The following is a 14,540-nucleotide window of genomic DNA, read 5'->3' as shown; positions in this document are numbered from 1 at the left end:
TCCACTTTGATTTCTACTATGGACAAATAGTTGCAGAAGTTGATGGCGTTGGCTCAAATGGCAAAATTGGCTATTTTGATTAAAGAAAAGAATATTAACGGTTACAGAAGTGGGTTCCTGCCAGTTCGCACCTTTTTGGTAGAACCGGTTCGTCAAATCTACCGAACCGGTTAGAAGAGGTTCCACCAATGGACTCGGAAAGCTGGCCACACCTAAAGCGGTTCCAAAAATTTTTGAAACCCACCATTGATACACACACAGAGAGAGAGAGAGAGAGAGAGAGAGAGAGAGAGAGAGAGAGAGAGAGAGAGAGAGAGAAATAAATAAATAAATAAAAAGAAAGAAAGAAAAAGTGAGAGTTGAAAGAAAAAAAGAAAAAGGGACAGAGACAAAAGGAAGGAGAGAGAGAGAGAGAGAGAAAACACATGGCTGGCAAGCCACTCCCACCAGGTCACATGGCTGGCAAGCCACTCCCACAAAGGAGGCCACACCCACAGAGTAGGTTCCAAAAATTTTTGAAACCCACCACTGAACGGTAAGTACTTTTATTTACATGCAGATACCGTTTCTGAACTTCCTGCTTGAAGTGGAAAAGAATGGAACTTTGATTTTGGGTTTTACTGAGTAGATTGATGGGTCTTTATAGAAATGGCTTGTAGAGATTGTTATGAAAAAGCAGAAAGTTGTGATTTGGTGCAAATGCCTTATTTTATTGCAACAAAAATGCCCAGTTTCATCAGGTATATCTTAACTTTCATATTTCTACATGCCTTTCATTCCTTTCTCCAAGGTTTGCTTTTGTGATTGGGAATAGTTCATCTAGTCCTCGATTTACGACAGTTCATTTAGTGACAGATTACAATGGTGCTGAAAAAAGTGACTTACGCCCGTTTTTCACGCTTATGATTGTTACAGCATCCTCACGCTCAACGTGATCAGAATCCGGATGCTTGGCAACTGGTTCGGCCTTACGACGGTTGCAGTGTCACGTGATTCCCCTTTCACGACTTTCTGACAAGCAGAGTCAATAGGGAAGCCAGATTCACTTTACAACCGTGTTACTAGCTTAACAACTGCAGTGTTTCACTTAGCAACAGTGGCAAGAAAAGTTGTAAAATCGGCAGTCTCACTTAGCAACAGAAATTTTGGACTCAATCGTGGTCATACGTCAAGGACTACTGTACTCTTTAAACAATGGAAAATCATTTTTCATAAAGAATATAAAGGCAAAGGTTCCCCTCTCACATATGTGCTAGAGTCGTTCCCAACTCTAGGGGGCGGTGCTCATCTCCATTTCAAAGCCGAAGAGCCAGCGTTGTCTGAAGACGTCTCTGTACTCACGTGGCCAGCATGACTGAACACTAAAGCCACACAGAATGCTGTGACCTTCCCACCAAAGGTGTTTCCTATTTTTCTACTTGCAGAAGCCAGATTCACTTAAGAACCATGTCACTAATTTTGTCAACTGCAGTGATTCACTTGACAACTGTAACAAGAAAGGTCATAAGAAGGGGGCAAAATATCACTTAACAAGTGTCTCGTTTAGCAACAGAAATTTTGGGCTAAATTGTGGTCATTAAGTCAAGGACTCCCTGTACATAATGAGGAAGGAAGGAAGAAAGAAAGAGGGAAAGAAAAAGAAAGATAAAGAGGGAGAAAGAAAGAGAAAAAGAAAGGAAAAAGGAAAGAGAAAAGAAGAGAAAAGAATGCATAAATGCTCATAAATGCACTGCTCTAATTTAATAGTACATATTTTTTGTGGCCAGCATGACTCAACGCCGGAAGGCGCACGGAACACTGTGATCTTCCCACCAAAGGTGTTTCCTATTTTTCTACTTGCATTTTTTACATGCTTTCAAACTGCTAGGTTGGCAGAAGCTGCTGGGACAAGTCACAGGAGCTCACCCTGTTACGCGGCACGAGGGATTCGAACTGCCAACGTTTCTGATCGACAAGCTTAGCCACTGAACTACCACCGCATCCCTTATAAAGAATACATTGCCCTGCAAGTTTTCATAAACGCTTCTGAAATTCCCTTTTGAAAGAAAAGCTTATAATGGTGTGTAAAAACTGCACAGCCACTGGTGACTCCTCAGTCAGCTCCCAACAAGCAAAGTCATGGGGCAAGCCGGACTTAATGGCCACATGATTAACTTGACGATTTCAGGGATTTAGCCAAAAAAGATGGTAAAATCTGGCACAACTGACTTAATCATTCCTAGCTTAGTGTGCAAGGAATTTGCTGGTTTTTGCGGGAAGAATGCCAAATGGGTGCATTATTGTGGATAGTGTTAATTGTCCTTCATTCCTTTTTCACATCCTTCCCTTCATTTCTTCCCTCTTTCTTTCATTTTGATGCATCTTCCTTCCTTCCTGCTTGTCCCCCTCCCTCTATTTTTCCTCTTTCTCTCATCTTCTTTACTTCCTTTCCACTTCTCCCCTTCCTCCCTCTATTTTTTCTTTCTCTTATCTTTCTCCCTTCCTTCTTCCTCTCCTCCCCCTTCCTCTATTCTTCTTCTCTCATCTTCCTTCTTTCTTTCCTTCGTTCCTCTTCTCCTCACCACTATTCTTCCTCTTTCTCTCCTATTCCTTCCTCCTCTTTCCTCTCCCTCTATTCTTTCTCTGTCTCTCCTTCCTTCCTCCTCTCCCCCCTCCGTCTATTATTCCTCTTTCTCTCCTCCTATTCTTTCCTCCTCTTTACTCCTCTATTCTTCCTCTTTCTCTGCCCTTCCTTCTTTCCTTCCTTTTCTTTCTCCTCCTCCTCTGCAGGCTATTCTTCCTTTCTCTGTCCTTCCTTCTTTCCTTCCTTCCTTCCTCCTCTCCCACCTTCTCTATTCTTCCTCTTTCTCTCCTCCTATTCCTTCCTTCCTCCCCTTTCCTCTCTATTATTTCTCTTTCCCTGCCTTTCCTTCTTTCCTTCCTCCCTCCTCTATTCCTCCTCTCTCATCTTCCTTCCCTCCTCCCTTCTTTCTCAAAAATAACTTTTTTTTTTAAAAAAGAGAGAAAATATTTACTACAAAAAAAACATCAAATCGCTTACAAGCCGATATAAAAAGAAATTTGCAAGCACTGTTTCTTGCAGCCACTCCGCCAACTTCCTTCCCACTTCCCCAATCCTTGTCCAAGAAGCGTGGACTTCAACTCCCAGAATTCCCCGGTCCTCCCCGTTCTAAGCCCCCCCCCCCATAGGTCTGCACTCTGCATCCTCATCTGGGATCACCCTGGAGGCGGAGAAAGAATTCCCGGCGCGTGACGTCATCGCCATGACAACCCGCCAACTGTAATGCAACCGCCTTGCCCGCCAGCTGCAATTTGAGCAAAAAGCCCCCCGCGACGGGTTGGAGGGCGGAGAGACCAAGCAGAAAATATATACATATATTTTAAATTTTGCATTTTGTTTTATTTGCTAATCAGACCTCGTTGCATGCTGCAGGACCACCCATGGAAACGTCTTTCGTGGAAGAGGTGGCTGCATCTTTAGTGCGAGAGTTCCTGAGCAAAAAGGTGAGTGGGGGGTTGGGAGAGGAAAAGGATGGGAGGGGGGAGGAAAAAGCCTCGGGGCGCCCCTCCCTCTGGTGCCCAACCTGGAGAAGAGCCCCGGATCCCCTCCGGGGACTACATTTCCCACAATGCATTTGGGGGGGGGGATGGCGAGGCGGAGAAAGATTTTCCTCCTTCCCATAGGCAAACTGTTAAATATGTTTGCAATTAACTTTTAGTTAAAGAAGTTTTTTTTTCAGAGCAAAAACAATACAAATTTAAAGAAAAAGGTAAGCGTAGATAAGTAAAAGGGATAAGTAGAGACAGAAAGAAAGAAAGAAAGAAAAAGAAAAAGAGAGAAGGAGGGAGTAAATCAGGGAAGGAAAGAAAGAAGAAAGGAAAGAAGAAAGAAAAAAGGAAGCGTAGATAAGTAAAGGGATAAGTAGAGATAGAAAGAACGAAAAAGAAAGAAAGAGGGAGGGAGGAAATCAGGGAAGAAAGAAAGAAAAAAGAGAGGAAAAGAAAAGAAAGAAAAGAAATAAAAAAGAACTTAGAGAAGTAAAAGAAAAGGGATAAGTAGAGACAGAAAGAACAAGAAAGAAAGAGAAGTCAGACAGGGAGGAAGGAAATCAGGGAAGGAAAGAAAGAAGAAAGAAAAAAGAAAGAAAAAAAGAAAAAAGAAAGAAAAGAAAGAAAAAAGAACTTGGAGAAGTAAAAGAAAAGGGATGAGTAGAGACAGAAAGAAAGAAAAAAGAGAGAGAGAGGGAGATGGAGGGAGGAAATCATGGAAGGAAAGAAATAAAAAGGAAAGTGAGAAAGAAAGAAGAAAGAAAAATGAAAGAAAAAGAGGGAACAAGGAGGGCTTTGAATCTTTTTTACAGATATAACCTTTATTGTCATTTTTTACCGTGAGCACAAAGGCACACATTAAATATGAAATCCGGTTGCCTTTACAGCAGTGATAATTGTATTAATATCTTACCCTTTCTCTCTAAACGGTATATTGTCCCCGCTTCTTTCCTTATTCTATCCTTTCTAAGCATCCTATCCATAAATCACAAGTTCATTTCCCCCCCTGTTTTCAGCAAAAGTCCATAAAGAGGTCCCAGTATTCCCCAGTCTCAGCAACTATGACTTGTACAGGGACTCCAATTCCCGGAAATTCTCAGCAATGACCCTGCAGGAGAATTCTGGGAATTGGACTGTGCATTTTCAACCATGCCGGCTGAGCAATTCTGGGAGTTGAAGTCAATTATGTTAAAGCATGCTGGCTGGGGAATTCTGGGCATTGAAGTCCACACATCTTAAACCTCTTTAAGAGTTATGAAGCTTGAGAAACACAGTGCCGACAGCTTCTCTGAATATTATTATTACACCGACTTCTAAGTTAACCAGCGGTGTGAAGACTGAGGTTATTTTTTAATACTGATTCATAGCATTATCTCTTTCCTACCCAGGGCTTAAAGAAGACAAGTATCATGATGGACGAAGAATTTCCCCGTACCGCGCTCAGCATCAACAACAGGAACGAACTCCGAAGCGTTTTGCACCTCCAGTCTTTATACAAACAAAACAAGGTAAAAACTGGACAGACATTCCTGCATTTTTGCACAAGGTTTCTAGGAAGTTATAAGTCTTGCGGGGACAAACCCGTTCGAGCTAGAGTCATAGAATTATATAATTGGAAGGGGCCTGTAAAGGTCATCTAGGCTAATCCCCTGCAGGGGGCACAAGCAACTACTTTCATAATTGGTGGATTTTCGGTTTCTTCTTTAAAATGAGCGTTTCACGATCTCAGGGACAATCAATCAATGGGTGCTTTAAAAGTTGTAGCTGTTTCATCACTGGAGGCTCTTAAGAAAATACTGCCTGAAATGGTGTAAGGTTGGTGAACCTTTTCATGTGCTGGAAACCAGAAGAGCAGCCATCTGGCACGCATCCAAGCACCGGGAAAACAACCTTCCGGTTTCCAGAGCACGCATGCACACCGGAAACTGGAAGAGTCAATGAAGCCCCCACCAGCCCGCCACCAAGAACAAGCCACCACAGCGCCCCTCCTCCTGCCGCTTCTGCCAAGGGCGCGGGGCCGCTTCTCGGCTGGAGCGCCACTTACTCTGGTGCCAGACAGATATTTCTCCGACGGACTTAGCTCCTACGCAGCCCTGCTACTCGTATTCTGGAGCACCCAAGAAGGGCAGGCGCTCCAGACCGCAGGTGCGTGTTGGTGTCGCAGGCTAGAGGGCCGGGGCCGGGCAAGAAGCCCGCTCGGGCAGGGAGGGAGGGAAGCTGGGCACGCGAGCCATGCATTCTGGCCATGCTTTTATGGGTCCCGGTGCGCCAGCCATCTGTGATAGGAAGATGATGTTCTGGTTTGTGGTGCGCGTATGCGCATCGCCCAGCTGATCTTTGTGCATGCATGCATGTCAGAATCCAGAAGACCAGGGGGCTGGTGAGCACGCGTATACTGGGAGGTCATCTTCCCGTCGTGTGCATGCGCACCGGGTGGCTGATCTTCCAGTTTCCGTTATTCCCGCCCATGTGAAGACCAACTGGCTGGCAAACTGTAACCCGGAAGAGTAACGGGAGACAGCTCGCGTGCCCAGAAAGATGGCTCTGCGTGCCACTTCCGGCATACGTGCCACAGGTTCACCACCACTGGTATAAGGTCTCCTGCCTGAGGTGGGGGCTTGACTAGAAGAACTTCAAGATCTGACTCTGTTATTTAGTACAGATAGTCCTCAACTTATAAAAGTTCACATAGTGACCATTCAAAGTTACAACGGCACTGGGGAAAAAATGACTTACGGCCATTTTCCAGAGATACAACCTTTGTAATATCCCCATAATCATGTGACCAAATTTCAGACGCTTGTCCACCATATTTATGATGGTTGTAGTGTCCCAGGGAGTCATGTGATCCCCTTTTGTGACCTTTTCACAAGCAAAAGACAATTGGGAAGCCAGATTCACTTAAGAACCATGTCACTAATTTGTCAACTGCAGTGATTCACTTGACAACTGTAACAAGAAAGGTCATAAGATGGGGGCGAAATTCACTTAACAAATGTCTCGTTTAGCAACAAAAATTTTGGGCTCAATTGTGGTCGTAAGTCAAGGACTACCTGTACATAACGAGGAAGTAAGTAAGTAAGTAAGTAAGTAAGTAAGTAAGTAAGTAAGTAAGGAAGGAAGGAAGGAAGGAAGGAAGGAAGGAAGAAAGAAAGAAAGAGAGAAAGAAAGCGAAAAAGAAAGGAAAAAGGAAAGAGAGAAAAGAAGAAAAAAGAATGCATAAATGCTCATAAATGCACTGCTCTAATAGTACATATATTTGTGGCCAGCATGACTCAACGCCAAAGGCGCATGGAATGCTGTTACCTTCCCACCACAGGTGGTTCCTATTTTTCTACTTGCATTTTTACGTGCTTTCGAACTGCTAGGTTGGCAGAAGCTGGGACAAGTCACGGGAGCTCCCTCCATTATGCGGTGCTAGGGATTCCAACTGTCGACCTTTTTGATAGACAAGCTCAGCGTCTTAGCCACTGCGTCCCTACATGACCACATGACCATGGAGATTTCTTTGGATAGTGCTGGCTCTTCGGCTTTGAAAGGGAGATGAGCACCGCCCCCTAGAGTTGGAAACGACTAGCATATACTGATTGTGCGAGGGGAACCTTTAATTTAAATATTGTTTTAAAATATCACAAAGCAGGAGACTTGAGCCTAGAACATGTAGGCTAGAAATCAACTTCGTCACTTATAAAGCCCTTCATGGTATTGGACCTGGGTACGTGAGAGACCGCCTGCTGCCAATTGTCTCCAATAGACTGATTAGATCCCACAGATTAGGCCTCCTCCGAATTCCATCCGCCGGCCAGTGTCGACTGGCGACTACCCGGAGGAGAGCCTTCTCTGTGGCTGCTCCGACCCTCTGGAACGAGCTCCCCGTGGAGATTTGTACCCTCACCACCCTCCAGGCCTTCCGCAAAGCCCTTAAAACCTGGCTGTTCCGACAGGCCTGGGGCTAAAGAGCTTTTGCCCCCCCCCCCCTAATGGTATGGTTGTTGTGTGCTTTTAAATTGTGTATTGTTCTGTTCGTCTTTTTTATCCCTTGTCTGTACCCCCTTCCCTGACTTGGATTGTGAGCCGCCCTGAGTCCCCTTCGGGGAAAAGGGCGGCATATAAATGCAATAAATTCCAATTCCAATTCCAACTCTCTCTGTCTTTTGCAAACCGTAAAATCGAGTCAGCCTAATTCTAATGGCCCCTTTATCTTACTTTTTCTACTGCAGGCCAAAGAGACGCCTTTAAAAACCATTCTGGAAATCATGGTGAGCTACTTCCTGGAGCTCCAGGGTAACCAAACCTTCCTGGGAAATTCCTCGTTTCTGGAAAATAAAGCTTGCCCCACAAGAAGTACGGAGAGTTTACCTCCCAAGAATTTCCTCTCTGGGGAAGCCACTCGAAGGCAGACAGCAGCTGAAAAATCTAGAAAAGGAACTCCCAGGTATATATGACTTTTCCGAATTTGATCCTGAATCTTAACCAGTCATTGACTGCATAGAGAAAGTCATACAGTGCATACGGTGGTAATTAAACAAACACTCTTGCCATAAAGTGAATCCACGGTCTGCAATGGCTGATTTTGTTTTGTTTTTGGGCTGGAAAACGGAAGTACAAGTGGTCCTCGACTTACAAACACAATCAAACCCCAAATTCGTTTTTTGCTAAGTGAGATGGTTTTTAAGTGAGTTTTTGGCCCCATTTCTTTTGTTCTTATTATTAGAAAATTAGAAATCTGTTATTTAAAAAAAACATCTCTTGATTTGGGAATTGGAAATTGATTGACTGACTGACCTCATGGCTACTAAGAAGAGGATGATGTCAAAGCACAGAAGGTAGCTAGGAGATCTGGACTTATTTCAATATGTTTCTGGTTGGCTTTGGGTCTTATAGGTGTTTTTTTAGGGGAGGGGGACAAAAGCAAGAGTGCAGAAACAGATTGTCATCATCTTTGCTTTCCACGTCTTAGTCTTGAATTTTAAACTTCTAAATCCAGATTCCAATTCTGTATTGCCAAGTTGTCTCTAAACTAAATATTGACCAACCCAACCCTACTAGAGCCAAGGTGGCGCAGTGGTTAAATGCAACACTGCAGGCTGCTTCAGCTGACTGCAGTTCTGCAGTTCGGCTGTTCTAATCTCACCGGCTCAGGGTTGACTCAGCCTTCCATCCTTCCGAGGTGGGTAAAATGAGGACCCGGATTGTTGTTGGGGGCAATATGCTGACTCTGTAAACCGCTTAGAGAGGGCTGAAAGCCCTATGAAGCGGTATATAAGTCTAACTGCTATGGCTATTGCTATTCTTCCTTTCCCAGTTGTTAAGTGAAGGACTGCCATGGTTGAGTTAGTTCTCATGGGTTGTTAAATGAATCTGGCTTCCCCATTGGCTTTGCTTGCCAGAAGGTCGCCGAAGGGGACCGTGTGACCCCGGGAACACTGCAGCCGTCATAAGTACATGCCAGTTGCCCAACATCTGCACTTAAAAAATGTAAAGTAGAAAAATAGGGACCACCTTTGGTGGGAAGGCAACAGCGTTCCACGTGCGCCTTCAGGGTTTTTAGTCATGCCAGCCACATGACCACAGAGATGTCTTCGGACAGCGCTGGGTCTTCGGCTTTGAAACGGAGATGGGTAAGAGATAAACATATCTGTTGCTTCCTCTCCTGAAACGCCAAAAGAATACAGCGTTCAAACTTCAAAAGACCTGTGGTTTGTTGTGGTTATTCACCGACAGGGACAGGACTGTCCAGGATAGAGAAAATTAATCAAAACTAGGTGATACAGAAATGGTTCATTTCCTCTTTGTCAGCTATAAAAAATATCTTCTTGTATCCAGGCAGTTCACCCGAGAGCAGGCATACAAATAGTCCTTGGGTTACGACCACAATTGAGCCAGGGGTGGGTTCCTGCCAGTTCTAACCTCCTCCACAAATCTACCATGCCATTTAGAACCGGTTCCAACTCCCTCCCCCTGCCTGAACGCTCCACTCTTGCCCCGCCTGCCGTTCACTGATTGGCTGGCTCATCAATCGCCCCGTCCGCCTCTTGAGAGTCCTATCTAAACCTTAAGGTCTTAAAGCTGTCAAGTTTGAACATCCCTGGTTTTTTTTTTTTTCTAAAGGGTTAGGGGTGCAAAAGGGTCTTGTAACTTGACAGCTTTAAGACTTGCATACTTCAGTGCCAGAGTTCCTGAGCCAACATGATTGGAGAAGGAATTCTGGGAATTGAAGTCCACAAGTCTTAAAGCTGTCAAGTTTGAACACCCCTGGGGTTTTTTTTTTCTAAAGGGTTAGAGGTGCAAAGGGGTCTTGTAACTTGGCAGCTTCAAGACTTGCGTGCTTCAAATGCCAGAGTTTCTGAGCCAACATTTTGGTTGCTAAGCAAGAGCATTGTTAAGTGAGTTTCACCACATTTTACAATTTGGCCACGCCCACCAGTGACATGACTGCCAAGCTACTCCCACTCGGTCACATGGCCGGCAAGCCACTCCTACTCGGTCACATGGCCGGCAAGCCACTCCCACAAAGCAGGCCACACCTACAGAAGAGGATTTAAATTTTTTTTGAAACCCACCACTGAATTGAGCCCAAAATTGAAGTTAGTGAGAAATTAGTTAAGCAAGTTTTGCCCCATTTTTACGGCTTTTCTTGCCACAGTTGTTAAGTGAATCATTGCAGTTGTTAAGTTAGTAACAGTTGTTAAGTGAATCTGGCTTCCCCCCCCATGGACTTTGCTTGTCAGGAGGTCGCAAAAGGGGATCACGTGATCCGGGACACCGTCATACGTACCTGTCAGTTGTCAAACGCCTGAATTTTGATCATATGACCGCGGGGATGCTGTCATAGTCATAAGTATGAAAAATAAGTAACTTTTTTTCAGCCCCGTTGTAACTTTGGTCACTAAATGAACAGTTGTAAGTCGAGGACCGCGTGTATTCAGACATGTATTAAAACCATTTTTTTTTGCAGCCCCTGAAAAGCTAGAGGCATGTTTCCAGAACCTTCTGGAAACCTGCGTTTTAATAAAATGTCAGATGATGCGCTATGGAACTTTTCCTGTTATTTCTACAAGGTTAATGATACATGAAATGGCATTCCTGAAGCTTAAAATGTGTGATCGCCAATTAAAAGATTATAAGATGCTGTTATTATAGGAAAGGAATGGGAGGTGGGATATAAGGCGATGCCTGTGGTATATTTTTCAAATACCGATTGCTCTAAACTACTTCATTCTTTGCGGATTAAGTCTGAACAACTTAGATGGTCATGTAAATACTCAGAACTGAGATCCATCGCCTGATCCTTAATGTGAATGTCGTTTCTCAACTTCTGCAGGTTTAAAATATGTGGGCTTCCACTCCAGGAATTCTCCAATCAGCGGCATGGCCTTCAGCTCCCAGAATTCCCCAGCCAGCATGATTGGCTGGAGAATTCTGGGAATTGAAGTCCACGCATCTTAAGTTTCATGAGGTTGAGAAACACCAGTATAAGTCCTGCAGTAGATCATGGAATCATAGGACTGGAAGGGACCCGAGAGGTCCTCTAGTCCAACCCTTCCCCAGTACTGTAAAGGAATCCCCACATTATTCCAAGCAAACTCCTCTCTAGCCTTTTCAGACTACGGAGAGACCTGGATTCAAGATCCCCCTCAACAGCAGAGGTTCTAAGATCTCTGTTTCTGCCTAGTCTACCTCACAGGGTTGTTTTGGGGATAATGCCATCTTTTTTTTTTTTTTGGTAAAGTTTTTATTTTACCTTAATACAAAGTACAAACAGTCCATTAAGCAGTGCGTCGTCTGGGTACAAATATTTTGTGCAATAACAATTAAATTTTACAATCATGTTGATTATTTTATCTATTCCTACCATAACAATCCTCTTAATTTACTTAGCTCTTTTAGTTATACTAACTCTAATATTTTAACACAGCTAATTTAACTTCTAATTTTTATATTTACCCTCTAACCATCAATGAAATGCTTCCCATATAGTATAATAACCAGTTTCTTCTTTCTCTTTAATTGCCAATGTCAATCTGTACATTTCTGCACATTCTAATATTTTCCTAATCGCATTCTCCTCTCCAGGAATCTCTTCGCTTTTCCAATTTTATGCAAATACAATCCTAGCTGCTGTTATAACATGGATAAACAAATATACATTTTCTTTACTATATGTTTCTGGTAAAATCCCCAAGAGGAATGTTTCCGATTTTAAGTCTACGTAACGCCACCTTCTGAACGCTATACCCCCTTGGGAACAGAAAAGACAGTCCTAGATTCCAAGTTTGTCTGCCCCAGTTTATGAATGGTATTTTATGAATGGCCTTGCATGGTTTTAATTTTTAATTTATTTATTTTGTCAAGCATGTATAAGATAACAGATATAAGTATAAACACGATTATGAATACAGGAAATGGATACGAGTAAGTGGGGACAGTAGGACAGGGATGGTAGGCAAGTTGGTGCACTTATGCACACATTTATTATTATTATTAATTATTATATGCCTTATTTATATTAAAAATGCATCACATATAGCAATAGCAATAGTTAGACTTATATACCGCTTCATAGGGCTTTCAGCCCTCTCTAAGCGGTTTACAGAAGTCAGCATATTGCCCCCAACAACAATCCGGGTCCTTATTTTACCCACCTCGGAAGGATGGAAGGCTGAGTCAACCCTGAGCCTGGTGATATTTGACTGGTGCTAATGGTTGGTACGAGTTGCTGCCAATGTCCTAGGTATCAACCAAGGACCTTCTTAGTGTACAATGTTCTGAGTAGCGCAGTTTTTTGCAGCTGGTGTTATTGCAGGAAGCTGCAATTTGTTGATGTATTCTTGGACATGGTACCATGTGCCCCGATGACAATGGGTATCACTGTTACATGTTTCATTCATAATCACGCAGTTTGGATGGACAAGTTGCGGTATTTCATGATTTTTTCCCCCAGTTCTTTTTCTTCAACTCTGGCATCTCCTGGTACAGCGATGTCAAGAAATTGGACGTTTCGGTTTTTGACAACTGTGATATCTGGCGTGTAATGTTCCAAATGACGATTATTATTATTATTGTCTTTTATTCATTAAGCATGAAACTCAGTCAAGTGAACATTTAAAGATGTGTCACAAATTTCATTGACTGGTGCTAATGGTTGATATGGTTTGCTGCCAGCGTCCTAGGTATCAGACAAGGATCTTCTTAAAATATAAGATGTTTCGAGTAGGGCAGTTTTTTGCAGTTCCGCTGGTGTTATTGCAGGAAGCTGCAATTTCTTGATGTATCTTGTGAAATTCTTGGACATGGTGCCAAGTGCCCCGATGACAATGGGTGTTGTTGTTGTTGTTATTATTTCTTTTATTCATTAAGCATGAAACTCAGTCAAGTGAACATTTAAAGATGTGTCACAAATTTTATTGATTGGTGCCAACGATACCGTTGATACGGTTTGCTGCCAGCTTCCTAGGTATCAACCAAGGATCTTCTTAAAATATAAGATGTTCTGAGTTGCAGAGTTTTTTGCAGTTCCGCTGGTGTTATTGCAGGAAGCTGCAATTTGTGGATATATCTTGTAAAAGTCATGGACATGGTGCCAAGTGCCCCGATGACAATGGGTATCACTGTTAAATGGTGATTATGATTATTCACACATTTATTATTATGTAGCATTTAAGGGCTGGGGGCTTTTGTCTAGAGTGCAAATGCATGCTTTTTTTTTTTTTTTTTTGCCTCTGCAAGCAAAGAGTCTCCCTTTGGAGAGAAGGAAGTCTTTTAAAGCGACCTCGCGGTTGCAAATTAAAAAAACAACATCAAAGATGCAAAGGAAAGCCCTTTCGAGTTTCAGCCACCCAGGGAGGCTTGTAAAAAAGGCGGAATAGCTTCATAAACAGAGACAGCCCCACCCCTTTCTGACGCAGCCTCGCTCGCCCCTCCTCCCCACCCTCCTCTTGCCGCGACCAGAGGGCGGCACGGAATGGAGCGTCCATCTTCAGGCGCTTCGTATTTATAGTCCTCGGCCGAGCATGCGCATTCCCCTCCGAATTCTGGGTGCCTCCCCAGAAGAACGTGAGGGTAAATACAGTAGATTTCCTCTCCTGCCCCACCCTCCTCAGCGCAGCCAATGGGAAGCGCCGAAGGTGGGACGCTCTGGTTTGTTTATGGTGAGAGCTTTGGGAAGTGAAGAGATTTTTTTTCTCTGCGCAAACGCGAATGATGATTCCTTGGGCTCTTTACTGCCGCCTTGAGGCTTTTGTGTAGCATTGCAGCCCTGTTCTAACCCTTTTCACCTTGATGTTTAAAATTTTTGCAAGTGGAGAAGCTACAGGTGGAAGTTTTGTTCCAACTCAAAATATTATAGAGGAGGTTCTCCCTGTTGAACTTCTGCTTGACAGGCAGAATCTAGGCAACTACATCTTTTTGAGAAATAGTTTAATAATAGAGTTGGACATCAATTAACATCTTTTGTAGGTACTTGTCAACTGGCCACAATGGAGCACAACCTTTCTGTTGCTGAGTGAGACAGTTGTTAAAAGAGATTTGCTCCACTTTTTTTGCACAGTTGTTAAGCGAATCAACTGTTAAAAGTAGCATTAGCACTTGGGCTTATATACTGCTTTGCACTGCTTTATAGCCCTCTCTAAGAGGTTTATAGAGTCAGGCTCTTGCCCCCAACAATCAGAGTCCCCATTTTACCGACCTCAGAAGGATGGAAGGCTGAGTCAACCTTGAGCTGGACAGGACCGAACTGCTGGCAATGGGCAGAATTAGCCTACAATACTGCATTTTAACCACTGGGAGGACAGGAAGGAAGGATAGAAGGCTTTATAGCCCTCTCTGAGAGGTTTATAGAATCAGCCTCTTGCCCCCAACAATCTGGGTCCTCATTTTACCCAACTCGGAAGGATGGGAGGCTGAGTCAACCTTGAGCTGGCCAGGATCGAACCCTTGGCAATCGGCAGAGCTAACTTACAGTACTGCGTTCTAACCACTGCGCCACCGCG

The 14,540-nt window shown here is 43.6% G+C and overlaps 1 protein-coding gene across 3 annotated transcripts in view; it reads left to right on the top strand.

Moving 5' to 3' along the window:
- Nucleotides 1-3,257: 3,257 nt before the first annotated feature.
- MINDY4 (MINDY lysine 48 deubiquitinase 4) overlaps nucleotides 3,258-14,540 on the top strand; it is a 109,154-nt gene continuing 97,871 nt past the window's right edge. For 2 of the 3 annotated variants that reach the window (XM_032237266.1, XM_032237264.1), the window contains exons 1-3: nucleotides 3,258-3,504; nucleotides 4,938-5,057; nucleotides 7,770-7,984. In XM_032237266.1, coding sequence (XP_032093157.1) covers nucleotides 3,442-3,504; nucleotides 4,938-5,057; nucleotides 7,770-7,984 — 398 coding nt within the window. In that variant the 5' untranslated portion in view covers nucleotides 3,258-3,441. Of the gene's footprint in view, nucleotides 3,505-3,639; nucleotides 3,771-4,937; nucleotides 5,058-7,769; nucleotides 7,985-14,540 lie in introns of those variants that run through there. The other variant, XM_032237265.1, reaches the window with a different exon arrangement.

This window comes from Thamnophis elegans, chromosome Z, assembly GCF_009769535.1.
Source record: "Thamnophis elegans isolate rThaEle1 chromosome Z, rThaEle1.pri, whole genome shotgun sequence".
NCBI lineage: Eukaryota > Metazoa > Chordata > Lepidosauria > Squamata > Colubridae > Thamnophis > Thamnophis elegans.
This window is presented reverse-complemented; position numbering and strand designations above follow the sequence as displayed.